At 33.8% G+C, this 19,657-nt stretch overlaps 2 protein-coding genes across 4 annotated transcripts; one reads left to right on the top strand and one right to left on the bottom strand.

The window, feature by feature from the left end:
• Nucleotides 1-25: 25 nt before the first annotated feature.
• Nucleotides 26-6,517, top strand: LOC116340539 (polypeptide N-acetylgalactosaminyltransferase 5). Of its 3 annotated transcripts, XM_031767093.1 has the most exons (13): nucleotides 26-289; nucleotides 543-744; nucleotides 819-1,237; nucleotides 1,319-1,664; nucleotides 1,728-1,756; nucleotides 1,912-2,063; nucleotides 2,188-2,216; nucleotides 3,821-3,960; nucleotides 4,025-4,123; nucleotides 4,186-4,291; nucleotides 4,357-4,385; nucleotides 4,470-4,603; nucleotides 5,922-6,517. In XM_031767093.1, coding segments are annotated over exons 1-13 (1,860 nt in total). In that variant the 5' UTR covers nucleotides 26-115; the 3' UTR covers nucleotides 5,923-6,517. The 3 variants fall into 3 exon arrangements, with proteins under 3 accessions (XP_031622953.1, XP_031622952.1, XP_031622951.1); XM_031767092.1 differs by lacking the exons at nucleotides 1,912-2,063; nucleotides 2,188-2,216 and adding exons at nucleotides 2,852-2,939; nucleotides 3,040-3,132 and having other exon boundaries at nucleotides 4,470-6,517; XM_031767091.1 differs by having other exon boundaries at nucleotides 4,470-6,517.
• Nucleotides 6,518-6,618: 101 nt separating this feature from the next.
• On the bottom strand, nucleotides 6,619-11,092 carry LOC116340575 (serine/threonine-protein kinase NIM1; the record flags this gene model as incomplete). The annotated part of the gene is made up of 9 exons (XM_031767129.1): nucleotides 6,619-8,305; nucleotides 8,392-8,534; nucleotides 8,702-8,744; nucleotides 8,832-8,997; nucleotides 9,093-9,246; nucleotides 9,941-9,986; nucleotides 10,064-10,129; nucleotides 10,200-10,299; nucleotides 10,973-11,092. Coding segments are annotated over 9 exons (1,689 nt in total), but the record flags the coding sequence as incomplete, so codon positions are not given.
• Between the last annotated feature and the right edge of the window lie 8,565 nt (nucleotides 11,093-19,657).

Below are 19,657 nucleotides of genomic sequence, written 5' to 3'. Positions count from 1 at the left end.
AAGTAAACAACAACAACAACAACAATTGCAACTAAACACAAAGTGCGAAAAACAAAAATAAATAAATTAATCCAATAGATAACGACAAATAAAATCTTCATTCATAAATGAAATAATGACAAATGTTACAATATCAAGAATGTTTCGAGGAAAAGTGCGTTCAAATACATGCCGAATTATCATATTGACGTCCGTCGTTTGGTTGTTAATCGATGTGATCGTTTTAATGCATTATGTTGATTTGTTCAACTCGAATACAGGCCGAAGGCCCGGCGAGTATGAAGTTGAGGTAAGCTTCCATTTATGTTGAACTAAAACAATTTAGTCTAGACTCGATTCAATTGTAATTTGTGGTAAAATTGCAACATTATCCGAGCTAATTTGACAGCTGTTTGTTAAACGATCACGACTTTTTTTAAACACATTTTCTTTTCAATGAGAAAAACACTTACAACAGTGATTGATCACGTTTAATCGGCTGGTGAGCAAAATACACGTGACTTAATCTTGCTAATTCACGTTTTTCTCTTCTCTCTTTCAAGATTTCACATGCGCGCGCGTCCAAACAAATCGCACCTGCTGAGGATGATGATCCAATTGTAGACAATAATGAAATAGATACAAACAACAATTTAGACAGTGAATGGGCTATATCCATTCCGCGTACATATCGTAGTAATGAGTTAAGAAGATGGCGTACAGCGCCGATCGTTTCAAGTGTATATGGCCGTCCTGGGGAGATGGGTATGTTTTTCAGCATTTAATAGATTTAAAAATAATAATAATACATATTTCTCATTTTGTTTATTTGTTTGCAGGTAAACCGGTTGTAATACCCAAAGAGCAACAGGCATTGATGAAAGAAAAGTTCAAAGAGAATCAATTCAATTTAATGGCTAGTGATATGATTTCATTGAATCGATCGCTGGCCGATGTACGAAATCCAGATTGTAAACTTAAAAATTACCCAAACAAGTTGCCAACCACATCGATTGTGATTGTTTTTCATAATGAAGCATGGACAACATTACTTCGTACCGTATGGAGTGTTATAAATCGTTCACCGCGACCGTTAATCAAGGAAATTATTTTGGTCGACGATGCAAGTGAACGTGATTACTTGGGTCGAAAATTAGAAAATTATGTGAAAACATTGCCGGTTAAAACGTTTGTATTACGTACCGAAAAGCGTTCAGGGCTTATACGAGCTAGATTGTTAGGAGCAAAACATGTTACGGTATGTCTTAATTTGCAAATACTTTTCGTGTTTGTTATTTAACTGAATTGAATTGGGTTTTTGTTTTTTTTTTTGTTTCAGGGTCAAATTATCACATTCTTAGACGCTCACTGTGAATGCACAGAAGGTTGGTTAGAACCTTTACTCACGCGAATTGCCAACGATCGTACTACCGTTGTGTGTCCAATTATCGATGTAATTTCGGATGATACATTCGAGTATGTAACTGCATCGGATCAAACATGGGGAGGATTCAATTGGAAATTAAATTTCCGATGGTATCGTGTGCCACAACGTGAAATGGAACGAAGGCATAATGATAAAACGGCTCCGCTTCGATCACCAACAATGGCCGGCGGACTATTTTCCATAGACAAAGATTTCTTCTATGAAATTGGAAGCTACGATGAAGGCATGGATATTTGGGGTAAGATTAAACCATTACCAATTTATTTTGGAAGCAATTTAACACAATATCCATACATTACAGGCGGCGAGAACTTAGAAATGTCATTTCGGGTAAGTGAAACGCATTCTCTAAACGAGAGGGACAAACCATTATTGATTTTTGATAGAGATTTTCTTTCATTTGTGAATACAAGCAAGGATAGATTTTTTTAAAATTTGTTATTTAAAACTAATGAAACAACATCTACCAATTGAATTGAGTTTAGATTTGGCAGTGCGGTGGTATTCTAGAAATCATCCCGTGTTCGCATGTAGGTCATGTGTTTAGGGATAAGAGCCCATATACGTTCCCGGGTGGCGTGGCAAAAATTGTTTTGCATAACGCAGCTCGAGTCGCTGAAGTGTGGTTGGACCAATGGTAGCACATTTATTTAATTTTTTTCTCTTATTTCTTTATGATTTTTTTTCTTGTGTATCGATCGATCCGAGTCGATGCGTTCAGATGGAATATTAATGTAAATCATGCCATTGGTTATTTGCAGGAAGGAGTTCTACTATGCAATGAGTCCAGGTTTGCCCGCATTTAATGATTTCTTCTTTTTTTTTTATCAAAAACCTCAAACTTTGTCGTATAATTAACAACTTGAAAACAAACTTTGTTTTTCTGGGTTTCCATGGACTCATCATCGTTAATTCATAACATTTTGTTTTGTTTTGTTTTGTTTTTGTGTAAACTAAAAACTGTTGGAGAATGTTGACATTTCCCAATAGCTCACTGTTGTTACTTCGGTCCTATCGTAAATTCATCGGTGGCAAATGTAGCGTCAATTCTAATCGTATTAGCATGATCGTATGCTGTATAATTCTTATTTATCATTCGACTCTCTAATAATATTATTTGATCTATGCATTTGTGGTTACGATTGCTTGTTAATCCAAATATCAAATGCAAGTGGGATCTAATACATTCAACTAATACAATAAAACATATTGGCTCAAAAGCGTGCATTTAAAATGATTTTAAATTCAATTGAAAGCCGATAGAGCCGATTTGTTGTTTCATTCATTTTTGACTAACATTTTTCAGCGCTTCGTAGGTCATTTTTGAATAAATCTTATTTACCATTTCATTTTACTAACACGATTAACAAACCGTTTTATTTTTTTTTATTTTGCGCAAATCTCTGTCTGTTGTTTATCGAAAAGGTGTGGATGTGTGGCGGTATTCTAGAAATTCTTCCGTGCTCCCGAGTAGGGCACGTGTTTCGTAAAGCTACTCCATACTCGTTTCCCGGTAATTCAAATTTTCGCACATGATCTTTGAAAAAAAAAACGATCCATTGAAATTTTGTGGTTCAATATGTTTTCAATTTTGATGTAAAACAAATATATAGGTGGAACGAGTCAAATTGTTAATCATAACAATGCGCGATTGGTTACAGTTTGGTTAGACGAGTTTGCGGACTTTTACTACAGTTTTAATCCAGGTTCATATTTAATTCACTCACGCACACAGAGAGAGTACACAAAAATACCAATTCACTGTTTGCCGTGTGAGACTCGTGCACGATGTGATTTATTAGTTATTGGCTAAAAAAAAGAAATCAAAATTCACGCTGAATATATTTTGGATTGTTTTTGAATAGTTTTTATTTGTTTGTTTGTTTGTTCACCATTTTTCCTAATCGCATATCCATCCCATCCTAGTATATAGCTAGTATTTTTTTAACATTTTTATTCATATTGCATGCGCTCAACCTTAACTATCACATTTTTCCGGCTGGTGATGGGATCATTGAATATTTTTCCCTATAAAATTGGCATGCTTCATGATTTTCAAATAACCTCCAACTTCCGCAATATTAGTATTATACATTCAATTGTTCAAGAGCAACCATTCCAAAAAAAATGTTGAACAAGGGCATGAAAGTGTTGACGTCGTGTGTTTTATGGCCGATTTTATTACACGTCTGAGCGATTTTCAATTAATTAAAAAAAAAAAATCATGAAAATGAAACCGCTGCGTTAAGTGAAGGTGTCGGAAGATGTTCTCAAATTTCATAAACACATTACGCATGCCATAGTCAAAACATTTATATTATGAATGATTGTGTTGAACAAACACATTTTTTAACAATTAAATGTTGACTTATTTTCGTTCCGTAAATAATGTAGGAGCCCGAAAAGCGTCCGCTGGTGATGTCAGCGAACGAAGAGCATTACGTGATCGGCTTAAGTGCAAGAGCTTCAGATGGTACCTCGAAAATATTTATCCAGAAAGTCAAATGCCACTAGATTACTATTTCCTTGGAGAAGTATATATTTTCAATTCTATCGAAGAAAATGAAGGTATTTGTAATACTTTTTTTTGAATTCCAGATCCAAAATGTGGAAACACAAAACTGCCTTGACACAATGGGTCGCAAAGCCAATGAACCCATTGGCAGTTCCTATTGTCACGGATTGGGTGGAAATCAGGTAAAAATTCGTTGTAAATTCACCATAAATTTAGTAATATAAACTCATATTCTTGCATTTAGGTGTTTGCATACACGAAACGCCATCAAATCATGTCGGACGATAATTGTCTTGATGCTGCGCATCCAAGAGGACCAGTTAAGCTAGTTAGATGCCATGGCATGCAAGGTAATTGATTTCTTTTCACATAAAAATGATTTTTGATTCTGAAGGAATACATTTTTTTTAAACAGGAAATCAGGAATGGCGGTATGATGAAGAGGTATGCAACATAGAATAAATAGAAATAAAACAAAAAAATGATCTATTCAATGTTTCAATGAATGTGTTTTTTTTTTTGTTACAGGAACGAACAATCAAGCATGCCAATTCTGGTAATTGTCTAACACGTGCCACACCTGAAGATCCATCAACGCCACTACTTCGACCGTGCGACTACTCAGAAGGCCAACAATGGTTGATGAAAACACAATTTAAATGGCAAGCAAACTAATTCGAATTTCGAAATAAAATTATACAGCTTAGTGTGAACCGTCTTTTGGTGCTTTAATCCTATCCACTTTGACTCTGCTAAAATAACATAACTTTACTGGGAATATAATTATAAAGATTTTTTGTTCTTGCTGATAAAATCATCTAATATAAAGAAGAAATCTTCATACAGAGTAAGAGAGAAAGTGCGAGTGCGACAGAGAGAGAGAGAGAGTGTGAGAGCGAACGAACGAAAGAGAGAATGGATCATGTTTAAGACTAATGATTTATGTCTTCCCCTTTTATAAAATAAAATAAATTTAAACGAACATTTCATATCCGCTTTTAGCATAGTACCGTATCGTTTACGAAAAACAAAACGATTACAGAAAAGAATATATATTATATATACATTAAATTATAAGCTATTATTGCCACAAAATGATTGAAACATATGTACAGAAGAACATTTTAGCGGGTTCGAAATTGAAATTGGTTCAGCATAAACAGAAGAAGAAAATTTGATGAAGTAGAAAAGTTCCGATTCAATTTTGAATGAATGCGCACTTTATGTGAATACAGCTAAATGCAAGAATCATTCAATGTAGCAACTTTTATAAGATAGAACAAAAAAATATGGACTTTTTCGAATCCCAACGCAAACAGAATAAATTTTTGTAAAATATAAAAAAAAACAATGAAAATTTCATTAAAATCTCCCAATTTCTGACCACCATTTCAAAGAATATTTCACAAAAGACGGACTCGAATCTATTTTATGAAGATTTAGTTAGAACAAGTTAGACATTAAATTTCTTTAAAGTGCTTTTTCCATATAATCAATTTATAATTTGTAAACTAACATGCAGAGAATACGACCATATATTGTTTATAAATCTGGTCGGAATGAAAGAGAAACTGATTCCGTTAATGATACTGAAAATGTAGTAAACAGTAATGCATCCGCTTGCTCTTATATTTTATTATAGCATATTATAATTCGAAGATATGTGATTTATTACAGTTGATTTACAATTTCTCTATGTTATTTAGTTTAACTGATATTCGATTTAATTCATTTTTTTTATGAATACAACGGCACACAGCAGAGATTCATTCGCGAATTTGTAGTTTATAACAATTAATATTATAAAGAAGAAAAAATCTTTTATGAATTGAAGAGAAGAGAGATTTTTTTTTACTTTGAATTGACTTGGTCTTTTTGGTTTCGGTTGCGATTGGCGATAGATTAGAATAACAAAAAAATTTAGACCTTTTTTCAAAATTCAATTTTGATGAATAACATAGTTTATTTCAATTTTCGCAGATTGAAATTCGCCGCACACCATTTTCCTTTAAAAAAACACACACACACACCCATCCACACCAACTCCGTAACATTGAAATTAAAAGAGAATTGAACATTTGCATGAATCAATTAAGACATCATGGCATCCACCAAACACTTCATCCAATCCGATTCCTGCAATTTAATTATACTTGTTAAAAGCTATCGCATATCACATGAATTCGGTGCAATAAAATACATTCAACATGATTTTTTTTTTGAAAGAAAGAGCAACTAATTTAAAATCCTTGCGATTATATATATGAAAATCATTTGAAAATATTTCGAGTCAAACTTTTACGAAAATGAGAGAAAAAAGAACAAATAATTACGTAATTACATTTTTATATTTTAATAAATCGAAGAAAAAACATGGAAAAAAGCGAACAATAATAACAAAAAATGTTTCTGTTTGTATCGTTTGGATTATTATTAATTGTAAAATAGCCTTTTGAAATGAGAAAAAAAAAATGAATTAACTAGCAATTCAAGTGGAAATAAGGATGCAATTTTCAAAAAAGAAAAGAAAAGATTTAAGAACAAATTCGAAATAAAAATAAAATAAATGATGGAAACATTGCATTTTATTTACTATTTTTATATTGACTTACCTTATCGGCTAACAGTGGACCGGTATTTGTACATCAATATTGGAGACGGATGAAAACAGGTAATATGATTTGGCTTTCACAAATATTACATTTATTTGATAATATTTTATAGTATATGTTTTTTATCTTATCGCGAATGATATCAAATCCCAATATAAAATCAATTCACAATGGAAATAATATATGTCACATTTTGAATTAAGGAATTTCATTTAGAATTTTGTTAAGAAATTAATCTTTTTAAAATAAGTTTTCAAAAGCTGATTTTATCTTCATCTCTCTCTTTTTTTCAATTTAAACTCACTACATACACATTTTGAGAGCTCATATTCCACTTAGTTTTCTTTCAAATGTCAATACTAAATGTTAAGCTCGTTTATTTGAATGAGCACATAATGCCAATTGATTGGCATGTTTCAATATTGAAAACTTAACTACATATCTATGGTCAATATTTCTATTTTCATGAGGTTGAGACACATAAACATATATCGATAGAGTTTGAAGCGTTCTAGTATATTTTTTTGCTCAAAATTAAAATGATTTTGTTCGTTTTGTGACATTCATTATTTTAAATGTGTTTATTTGTGCATAGGCCGAAATTTGGTATTCGTAGTGCCTTGAGATCATTGCTTAATTTAAAAAAAAATGTGTCGAAACTCGGTACTAATGTAATCTTTCGGTTCCGGTAAATCATTGGATTGAAACTAAATCCTCATTTGAAATGGGTTCTTTTTTGTTTAAAATTGTTCACAGGAAGAATATAGAAGGGGTATTCAAGACCTTTTATTCTCACTCTTCGTGTCTTGCTATTACTAAATTGGTAATATAGTATATGTATATTTATTATATGTTATCGAAGACATATGTCATCTATCAACCTGCTGAAAAAAAATGATGATTATAATATGGCACACATTTTGTCACTTTTTTGTCGTGTCAATGGCATCTTCGGTTCGGTTGGTGTTGGTAATTGCTCTTGTTGTTTCGATAAAAAATTGCGTCTTTGTAATCGATATATGACGATACGATAAGCGCCGATAATCTCGCTGCGGGGTCCACTGTCAATTGACAATGACAGCATTTCACTTGTGATGCCAACTTTTTGTAAAATTGTCCGAGCCTCAATTTCCAATGGATGCAATCCATCAAGAGAGTCGGTATTTGTGGGTGCCATTACAAAATCACCACCTTGTTCGTCATCGTCAATTGTATCATCACCGCATGAAATGCTATTTTGTTTCGAACTCGATTCGACAGTTCGTCGTAATGCTTGTATTTGATCGGAATGTGATATTGAAATTTTGTCTTCAATGCCATTCATACGATGATTATTAAATAGATTACTTTTCGACTCCATTGGTCCGATTTTTTTCTTCAACGAGTGACCAAATATCGAACGTCGTCGAGTTTTCATTTGACCGTCTGTGACATTTGACGCTTCATCGTTGTTCGATATCGCGGGTAATATATTTATCGGATGTAAAAAATTCTCTTCTAGAACACTATTTGCACGTTTGGTGTTAAAATATAATTGAACTAGATTCGCATCGGCTTGACTAGCATCCGAGTGTTTAATGATGCGCTTCCGTGAAAACCAATGAATTTTCTTTGAACCATTTGCTGGTGTGGGTTTCGATGTCGTTGATACTAATGCACTTTCTAATGTGATATGTTGGTTGTTTATCCATTGGCTTGATAAAATTTCGTTGATTTTTGGTCGACGCGATGGCACATGAACTAAAATACGCTCTGTCACACAGAGACATTCAAACGTTATTATTAGATTAGCTTTATCGATTTTACTTTCAATTGAATGAACAAACACAATCACTTACGGAGTAGCCGAAGACAGGGTAAACTCAAGGTAGCCGGTAAGGAAAAATCACCTCTTAATACAGCCGAACGTAGTGCTGGAACGGTTGGAGCACGGAATGGCATATTTCCAATCACCATAAAATATAATAAAACGCCTAAGGCCCTATAAATTTTGTTAAACAAATTTTGTCTTATTTCACAAAAAAAGCATGTATTTTACTATTTAATTCAAGCTCTATTGAAATTGAAAATGCCACGACCATTGGGGATGATATTTTTCTTGAAAAAATATACGTTTCCATTCTTTTTATAGATTCAAATCGTACATACCACACATCAACTGGACCGCCTACATACGAATCATCACTGAACACTGTAAAATTGCAAGAAAATGATTGAAGGTAAAATGCCCTTTTATTTTGTTTGAACTGGACAAACAAATAAAATGAAAAATTCATACATTCTGGTGCTGCATAAGGAGGACTTCCGCAAAATGTGTCGAGATGTTGATGTGAACCATTTAGAAGTTGTGTGCTGAATCCAAAATCAGCCAATTTAATTTTGTTTTCACCAACAAGCAAAACATTCTCGGCCTTGATATCACGATGTACGAATTTCAAATTGTGCTATGTTTGCATTCATTCAAAAGATTAGAAAAATCAACGTCAAATATATCGTCTGGCAAAGCTTTTTAATCTACAATATAACCCTTATGACATACCATGTGTTGAACAGCTAAAAGTAATTGCTTAAAAAGTACTGCAGCATGGACTTCCTTTAAGGGCCCGTCATTAAGCCGATTGTATAATTCACCACCTTGAATCCATTCCGTTACCAAATGAACACGACCCAACGTCTCAACAACTTCGAAGAGCCTAAAAGATGACAAATTATGCAAATTTTTATTATTCGAATGAAAATCACGTTCTGCTCTCTCTCTCTCTCTCGCTCTCTCTCTCTCTCTCTCTCTCTCTCTGTATGAGCTTTTTGAGTGAGATAATAAATTATGATTTGGGTGTGCAAGTGGGCGCAAAAGAGCTTTATGTGGGTTTCATCACTGTCGGACGACAAACAAACGAATTTATCCCTTTGGTCATTGAATTAGTTGAAAATGTTTGCTTTAATGGCGTAGTGGTTGATATCAGCTTAACGTTAAAACCATGATTACATGGATGAAAAATCATTCTACCAGATCGTAGTATGTGTAACTTTGATATACTACGCTATTCATATAATTCAATCTTGCTAAAAAATAGTTCCTTACAATTCTAAATAATTCAAACCACTTCATTGCACAAAATGAAGCAAACTAATTCAGCCAGTTTTGGCGGTGAATAAATATTATTATTATTATTATAAAATTACAAAGAATTTGTTTTTAAATAAATGTTTTAATATTGGATACATTCTTGATATTGTTTATAATCCTTGGTTTCCTATTTTACTATTTAATATTTGTTTCGATATAATAGCTAAATGAAAATTAAATTTTCTACCTTTTATCGCCAATCCACAAATGGACGGAGAAAAAATATTCAATTTGGAATTAAGTAGGGTCAGAGTGCTCACCTTAATATATTCGGATGATGTACACATTCCAATGTAGCAACTTCTCCTGTACACCGCAACGAATTTACATTTGATTATTTCGAGCTTGCTTAAATCGATTAGACTAGCGATTAAATTACTCACGTGATAGCATTCGCAATGCTCTTGTGTCCAACTTTCCTCGATCGACAATTTTTATAGCAACTTTATCTAATTTGGATAAACAAAAGCTATTTTTAGACGAAACTCAAAACAACAAACACAAAACTCTGATATTTACCTCTTGTCAATTGATGAACTGCTAATTTTACGCGCGAGAAATTACCACGTCCGATATCCCCACAAAATCTGTAAAAACCGATTCTCCTGCCTAAAGCAACCTGAACATATAGACAAGAAAAAAAAATGAATTTTAAATTTGCATGTTTTTCATCAATGTTGTTTGTCTGATATTATAATCATGCTAACTGTTCCAATTCAATTGAATTTTGATCACATCAAAGTGATAACAATTCAATTAGAATTAAATGATACTAATTGGTTGGCGGTTTCATGTTTATCGAATTTTCGAAATAAACGATACATTTCAACTAATATTGTTGGACTTTGAAAGTTTCACCAATGCAAGTTCATAAAATAGCAAATAAACTGAATTGAATGGCATGTATTTTTTTTTCAAACACCATGCACTAATATGATTATCTCAATAAAAGAGTGTGAAATTGCTCACTCATGTGGTTCTAATATGATTATTTCACAATTGCTGTGTGATTCATTGAAAAATGTGTATTTTGAATTGGTAATGCACTGCTTACACATTGAATCCACTTGAATCGTTTGCCATTTTATTTACGACAGAGAATTTTGAACTGAAATCATTTCGGTACGCTTCAATTTCCATTGTTGACAATTTGTAATCTAACTATTCTATTTTTGTAAATGCAATTGAATTGGAAATTAAATTATCGATTTTGTGCGCATGGTGTAAACATGAAAATGCCATGATGAAATACATGTTCAAGCGATGAATCAAATTTAGATTGAATAATTTACCTCCTGTGCACATCTTGGATCTGTTTGTAGTGCGTTGGTGAGTCGCTGATATGGTGTTATTGTGGCAGGAGATGGTTGACGATTCTCGTCACCTTCCACGACGATTTCGATGTTATTCAGTCACACAGAATACCTACACATGAAAAATTGAAAGAAAAGAATGAAAAATCGTAATCCCGTTCAATCGAAATAAAGACTTATCCTCGACAATGATTGCCAATTTAAATGAAATTTTAAAAGAGCAATTAATACGCGATAATGGTTTGCTCATTTCGATTTCGATAATTCATGTTGTTCTGTGAATTTATGTCTCGTGATTGGAAATAATTGCATCAGGGTAATTTATTACACATGAAATTGATTATCACTTCGTGGTTGTGGGTGTGCATTTTATGAGTAATGAACACATTTATTTTAAACACAAGTCATCGGATGTATATAAGTTTGACGCATGTATGTATGGCACCCTTGAAATAAAGTGCTTTACTGCAGTTTGTCGATTTCGTCGAAAAAATGTTCAAATGATTGCCAAAATCGAAGGCGATGTTTTGTGACGGGTGGTTTTTGTATACGAGAATCGGTTTAGACGTCATCAAATAAAACAGAGCAATAACTAAAACACACAATTATGGTCAAACTTAAAGGTGCGATTACATTAATTGCATTGAATCACGATCATTTTCGTCAATCAAAGCAATATATTACAAAGCCATTGACGAGGGTAAACGAGACCTTACTTTATTTTAGTGTTTGTAATTAGGGGATATGATGCTATGCACAAGCCAATGATTTCACTTTTTATTCAATCAATCGCACTGTACCGTACGTAAATGACGTGTCACGAAGGTGGCTCATTTGGGCTAAGTGTAGGCAATAGACATTGAATCAGCGATAATTTTGTATGTAAAAATGTCAACGAAATGACTTTGCAGTACATGTACAATTGATATAGCAAATATAATTCTATTCAATGGTACTGGAGACTATATGCGACCGCATTTTTTCCGTTGTCGTCAGCCCAACAAATTAGCCGGTGTATATAACGGAACTAGAAAAACACATTGCCCTCAACACTAACCATACTGGATTCAAGGTCTCGGGCTTAAGATATGTAAAGCAGAAATAAAAAAAAAATGAAACAATTGAGCTGGAAAGTTATGGCTTTTGAAAGCAAATCAAAACCTTCAACTTTGATGTAGACGAATAAAGAATCGGTTTTGCATGTGAAAGAAAGCGTGGTGAATCAATTAGAAACGACGCTTTGCACGACACAAATGAAACGGAAAACAAAACCGTCCACCAAACGAATGTTTTTTCTCTACTTTACATTGAATACATTTTGTTCAGTGTTAAGGTGTTGGGGTGAGGCGAAAGTCAACGGCGTCCATAACTTTATCAATGCATACAGATATTTGCATGAAGCTATGAATATGCTAGTTGGACACAATTTTTTTATTCAGTTCGGCTAAATCACGTGTTAGCTTTGCTTACAAAGCTAATTTACTTTATTTTACAGTATAATTTTCCAAGCTCATCATCATTTACAACAATGCTATGGAACTTTTTTCACCACCAAACTTGTATTTACAATTGCGGCTTATACGGCGCTTTCTTTTCGCAAATTTTCATGTTTTCATTCACACTTTTTTTGTTGTTGACTACCATTGTTTTTTCTTCGCGAGCAAAAAGCAAAAGAAGTGCTCAACGCGTCAAACGGAAAGATGTTAGTGAATCGCGTGTTGGCAAACAGTCGTGCTTGCATAATTTCGAAAACATATCCTTTCATGCACGATGATTATAGTTCTCCGAACTCAAAAGTCATGGAACAATTGAAATCAAACAAATGGACGTATTATTTTACCGCTTTAAAGTACTAACACATAACGAACTCGGAGAAAGATTAGCGCTATACACGAACACGTACACGTGCAGAATGGAATTGGGGCTTAGGCGCGTTTGCAATTCCATTGTGATGTGAATTGGTAAAATTTTGAAGTTTGGCGCACCTTCGGTCTAGAGGAGCAAAAGACCATCATTGGAATCGGTGGTCAGAAGAAAATGCAAATGCTCGAAAGTGAATTATGTTATTTGGCCGGGTGTTGACTTTATTGGCATTACTTCAATCATAATTCATGTGAGTGTTGTTTGACTGACAAGTTTATTGTTATTTTGATTTTGAAGGTTTTCGTCATTCGCAATTGCTTTGTTTCTGTTCGTCGTTGTTTTTTCATTGTTCAAACACTTTGTGTGATTTGATGGAACAATAAAATATTCATGAATGCGTGGGTTGTACTTTCAAACAACAACAACAACCACAAAAGATCCGGCAAAATTAATGTCGACTCACTTTAGTGTCAGTTGAACTTTCCTTTTGAATGTGCCAAATGGAATGCAGTACACAATAATGGCATTGTTAACACATCGACTTGAAAATTACACATTGGCGTTTTGTCAAATTTGGTGAATAAATAGGTTTGGTACAAACAATAATTCTGCAATTTAATTCAAATACTTTTTTTTATTGTTCGAATAAAATATGCGCAAATTCAGAGATTTTTTCAACACAACGGGAGAGAGTATGCGATAACAATGTTTCATATATAAATCGAAAATTCTTCGACGTATTCTACAATTTGAAATAAAAAAAATACGTCAACGATAAGACAATTCTATAAGCAATTCAAAAGATGTGTTAATATACTTCGTGTTCCTTTTATGCACCAGTATTCTTGCGCTCTATGTGTTGTTGTTTGTTTCTTTGTTCCTCTCAGTCTGTCACAACAAATTTTAGCATAAACTGTTTGGATCTCATCCAATTCAAAACTAATGACATATTTCCTTATCACGTTCGGTATATTTATTCAATTTGTTATGATGGTCGTCATTGCTTTAAGTAAGTCTCCGTACATGTCTCAACAAATTTAATGTACATTGTGTGTTAGCACACAATCGAATGAAACTGGAAAATTGAGAACTAGATGTCGAGTGTCATCTTCGTCTGTTTGTTTATTTGTTTGTCTCGGATGTGTGTATTGAAGCGGTAAATCGTGTGCACTGTGTGCCATTACTAAATTTATATTTATTGAATTTGAAATTGACCCAAACTCGTTAAATGATCCAAAGATATGTATAAATTCACATTCGAGGTAGCTCATGAATTCAATTCGTTCAACAATTCACGTTTGCACCATTATTTTCCATAGAATATGTGCTTTCGTATTCAATTGATGTTTGTTTGTTTTTTTGGTCATGGCAGATTGGTATTGTTCTTTAAATTACAGCTATTAGTGAGTCACGACAAGGAAATAATTTAATGCATAACGGAATCATCGATTGACAGTGAGCGCATACAATTTGAGAGTCTATGGCATTCGGAAGAGAAAGCAGCAATTAGTGATAATAATATATTCTTGTTATTATTATTATCAATTTGATGCATACTTGCTTGGTCGGCGACACGAAACCTGCCTGCAATCACTTTTATGTGTCGAAAATAATATTCGACAAAAACATTTCCGAAAGAAGATTATGACGTGTTCTTAAAATGATTATTGCTCGAAAACTGACACATGGAATTTATGAAGCCTCCCGCACTGTCGCGCATCGTAAACACGAGGCGGGTGTCCATAAACTCTTGTTAATAGTTTTAATGGAATAATGGTGTTTATTGTATTTAATTTGCTGCTCACCACAATGTACACAATTTGGTTCAAGTGTTTTTTCATTAATCGGAATATAACTTGACACACGACCAAGTCATTGCTGGCTTACAATCAGGATTGTGATGTTTAAAATGTATTTATAATAATATTTCTCTGCACACTCTGACCCATCAAAATCACATATTTATCAATAACACGAATATTCGGTTCGAAAATTACCACATCGAAATATGAACCGATCAACTCATTTACTGACTAATGATTTAATTTATGTACATAACAATTAAAATCGGTAATGTATCAACTTAATTTCAATTTGATTTCAAATCAATTTCATGCAAAACCATATATCCCTCCCTCACGTCGGTCTCACACACATACGTATGGTATATACCATTATCGACTTATTTCTTTTACATATTTTTGAATATGCAAATATTCGACGCTAATAAAATCCAATAATAAATTGATAGTACGAGCACTTTTTGCCTTTAATTCACTTACAAACACAAAACAATTAAAGCAATACGAGTTATATCATTTTCATAATCGCTTGCTGTATGAAACAATGAATGAAGAGAAAAACAAAATACTGCCAGATACGGAAGCGTCACATCGAGAAGGAGAGAGAGAGAGAGAGAAAACAAAACAAAATGAAATAAGAAACCATATGGAATACGATTTTCTAGTATATGTGCTAACACTTGAAGCAATTCAATCGGTCGACATTTGCAGTGACACTATTTAATCGAGCTTACTTTACAATCGTTTGTTAAAATCGCTGTCTCTGTTATTTTCTCAGTTCTTTCATTTCACTTGATACGACGTATTTTGCGATGTATTTCCCGAGCACTTCTTCTTAAATTCAAACAACAAATATCAAAGAAGGAAACATGAAACGACGTTGCATTTTTGTCAATTCAAACTTGTTAAATAAATGTCAAGTAACGAGAGCGAGAGATAGACGAAGAAAAAGGTAAGGCAACATCAACCTAACCGAACCAAACTGAACTCGGTACTTGTATGTTTGTGAGTATTTATGGATGCCGACACCCGACACACGGCTCATCATGTAACCGAATCTGTTGCTGTTGCTGCGGCTGTTGCTGTCACAGTTTTTCGTATTGATTAAATGGTTTTTTATGCGTGAGAGAATTTTCTCTGTTCACCCGCTTACATCTTCACACTGTGCAAATACTCTCAATTTCTGATGCGGTATTGTTGTTGCATTGTCGCTTTGATAAGCGACCAAAATATACACACACAAAATTGAGAAAAATGAATCGAATGACCCACACGTAGATTTCATCGCATCCGGAGAGATGAAATTCATTGATATGGACGATGTTTTGGTGTATAGAAAACTTGTAAATCGTTTGTTATTGCGAAAAAGAAAAATAAACGGTTCTCCTATTCTGTTAAAAAAAGCGAAAACGAAAAAACCCAGAAAAAAACACGTAGCAAGTTGTGTTTGTATTTTTTTCTTTTTATGAATGTGTTCACAAAACACATGTGTTCAAATTTTCGATCGACTGAATTCTTATTGACTAATATTGATGTCCTTGACGATTTACAAGTAAACACCATCTTTGCATTTTGTAATCGAAACTATCTGATATAAAACAACGTTTGCTTTCTTTTCGTTTTGCTCTAATCAATTTGATTTTTTTTTTTCTATATTATGAAACATTTTATTCACCTGAGCTGTTATCAAATCACACAAAGACAATGTATTTCATCACCATTTCTCCTACACAAGACGCATTAATTTGAAACACGGAAGCAGGATGCGAACCAATTTCCTTTACAATAAAACCGAGAAATGAATTTAATTTTTGGCTGTGGTTGCGCACAAAGATTTCAATGCTTTTTAAAATTCATTCATTTCACCGTTTAAAAATTATTGTTGCGACAGTTTTTTTAAATCACTTCTCGTTTAATTCAATCGACGCACTAGTTTATTGAAAGAAAACATTGACGATGAAAAATAAAATAATTTTCTCTGTATTCACTTTTCTGTCGCACAATAACAACCAACTCCCAACATCGCGCGCGTACACCCGCAAAATGCAAACGTTACACTGAAAATCCTACGGAAAAAAATCAGCGCATATTTCACAGACTGTTGCAAGAGTGTGTATAGAGGAATGCCTTCTCTTTTTGGTTATATTTCTTTTTATTTCGCATATACATATATGTGTGTACATGTTTTGTGTGTTGTGTATTCGTGTAGAATAAATATATGCGGAATGGCATGGATCGTGTGCCGCTTCGTTACCCACACAAGTGCGATGTGTGTCAGTGAAGCGAACGAAACACGTTTGTATTGTTGTAATTTAGTTATCGCACATACAGTATCACACAGCTGTCTCACTAAAACCAATACACAAAGACCGCTGCTCTCTCTCTATTTCAAAAGTTGTGTGCTAAGTTTTTTCCTTGTATCTCTGAAAATGAATCCAACGACACGAGAGAATGGACACATTCCATTGAGAGAGTAAATGTATTGGATGAGAAAGCAAGTAGACAAAGGGGCTCTGTATCATTCTCCGCTTATGATATGTTTGTTTACTACGTTGTTATCGGCGTTCGTACATCGTTGGAACTGATACCGAAGACACAAACACACATTTTACTCTCTTTCTCGCTCCTGAGACGAAATAAAAAAAAAACAAACAAACAGCACACACGCATCGCCATGTGTGTTGATTTTGTGGAGCGTAAACGTTCGCATTGTTCCACGCGCTATCGTGTTATTGCACTCAGTGTGATAAGATAGAAAGAGATCGGAATATAAACAACGAAAATATTTATACAGTCAAAAATGTGCGCTTTAATTTTTTTTCCTATATTTCGACACTGTTGGAATTTTCCTCTTCCAATTCGTCGCTTCTTTTGTGTGTGTGTGTCTCGCTCCGCCAAAAGTCCCCACTCTTCCACCATATAAATCCGCTTCAATGGTATTTGCGTGCCTCCATTTGGCTAGCGCTATTTTCCTATCTATGCGATGGCAATTGGGGAAGCATTGGAATGGAATGTTAAATATGTGTATTTTGTTTGCAAAATTGTATATCGGTCCCACTTAAGTGGTCAATGCGACGGATTGTTATTCTCTTCTCAAGTCTCTTGGCCCAAAATGAATGAAGATCAGACCGTCGTAGTCAGCATGTTTTATTGCGGTCGTTTTTATATTGATTCTTTGTAATTTCTCAATAAACGTTTCTAAACACTCTTGCGTGTGTCTAACGGAACAACAACAACAAAAAATAATATAAAAACGATTGAATCAGTGAAACTTACAAGGATACAACAATAATGATAAGAGTGTAACGTTTCTGCATGTAACATATGTTATCGTACATTTTATTATTGTGGCCGTTTTTTGTTGGCGCATACCAGAAAGCCTTAGGTTCACGAAGCTTAAGCGAAAAATGCTAAAGTCAAAACGGTTAAAACAATAATATACATGGAATGGGATGTGTTCCAATCGCAATACAACATGAAAATCGTCTAATTTAATAGATTTTCTTTCTTTATGTGCAAATATTCATTGGAGAAATGCGACGCGATTGTAGTTTATCTTCTATCAATTTTGTGAATCTTTCATAGCTTCAACAAAATTTCTTGAACTGACTGTGATTTATATTTGTATTTACTTTCAGTGTTTTTTTTTCTTCTCATCTTCTTCTGTTTCGTGTCATCGAAAGTCAAATTGAAATATTTATTGCGGTTCATGAACGTTTTTCTCGTCGCAAGCATAACGTAAAATGTGTAATTTTGACGCACTCCCCAAATACAATTTATATCAATTTATTTCGTCTGCTTGGCATGACGCTAACACTTTTTCTGATTTGGCTGTTGTTTGGCATGTGCTTTATCAATTCATGAGTATAACTTTGGTTTTTTCTTTTCTTCCACTGCGTGTTATTCGTTTGCTGCTGCGGTTTTGATACATATACTACAGTACCGTTCAAAATTGCAAGATTATACCACACATGATACCATCGCCAGAAGTGTGTGGTTCGAGAAAGGAAGTCAATGCGGATAAAAGTTTGTACGAAACGTGTAGGAGAAAACGCAGAAGATGCAAGTACTCTCAAATTGGATTACCGTCTATAAAACCGAAATCATGGTTAATTTTCAATTTAATTAAAATCAATTTTAAATTTATTAGTAAACCACTTTTCAATTGGATTCTCTGCATTATCTCGAAACTATTGATTCAAAGTGTATTCGTTTTTACTTTGGCTGTAGATTTTTTCTTCGTGTCTTCCTTCTAAATTGATGAATTGCTTTGCGTTAGCTTGAAACTGAGCCGTTGAAAGTCATTCATGCAGTTGAAACTGTTTCATCCGTCTGAATAAAACAAATGTAGGTGGAAGTGTGATGTTGGTAATGTAGGATGTTGCGCAATCACTCCTGATATTGGAGAGCGAGAGTGCGAAATGTCCCGATGTTTATCTGTGAAAGCATCGTTTGTGTTATTCCCCAAAATGTGCTTGGAATATAGCTTCCATCCGAACAAGTCGTTTCTTTCCAGCCTCATGCAAATTACAACCAAACAGGTCTTGTGTGTAACATAAATTTTCCACTCCAATTTGGCGTGTGCGGACGAGTTTGTATGTATGGGCCATTTTGTGAGAGTGTATGCATTTGTCTGTCTTTATGATACGCGCTTTTTTTGATTCAGCATCATTCTGTGTATTTTCTGTTGGATGGTTGTAAAATCTCCTGTATTGTAAGGGGCAAAACATTTATGGCGACGGAATTTCGAGGTTGTTTCACTAGAAAAGGTTTCATTCGATTCAAGATTTCACATGAAAAGAGGAAAATTATTTTTAAAAAATGTTTGAAAAAAATCGCAAATCATAAAAAATGTATCTCTGATCACTTTTAAAGCGACACTATTTCCAATAAAAATTCAGCCACAGCAGTTAACATTGATGTGAATGCGTTGTTACCGTAAAGATATTTTTATCCATTTGAAAATGTGGAAGGAGCATTACAGCATCACACCGAAAGT

This window comes from Contarinia nasturtii, unplaced genomic scaffold, assembly GCF_009176525.2.
Source record: "Contarinia nasturtii isolate CC-2019 unplaced genomic scaffold, AAFC_CNas_1.1 Cnas_scaffold_695, whole genome shotgun sequence".
In the NCBI taxonomy this organism is placed as follows: domain Eukaryota; kingdom Metazoa; phylum Arthropoda; class Insecta; order Diptera; family Cecidomyiidae; genus Contarinia; species Contarinia nasturtii.
The sequence above is the reverse complement of the archived record's forward strand: the minus strand, read 5'-3'. Positions and strand labels throughout refer to the sequence as shown.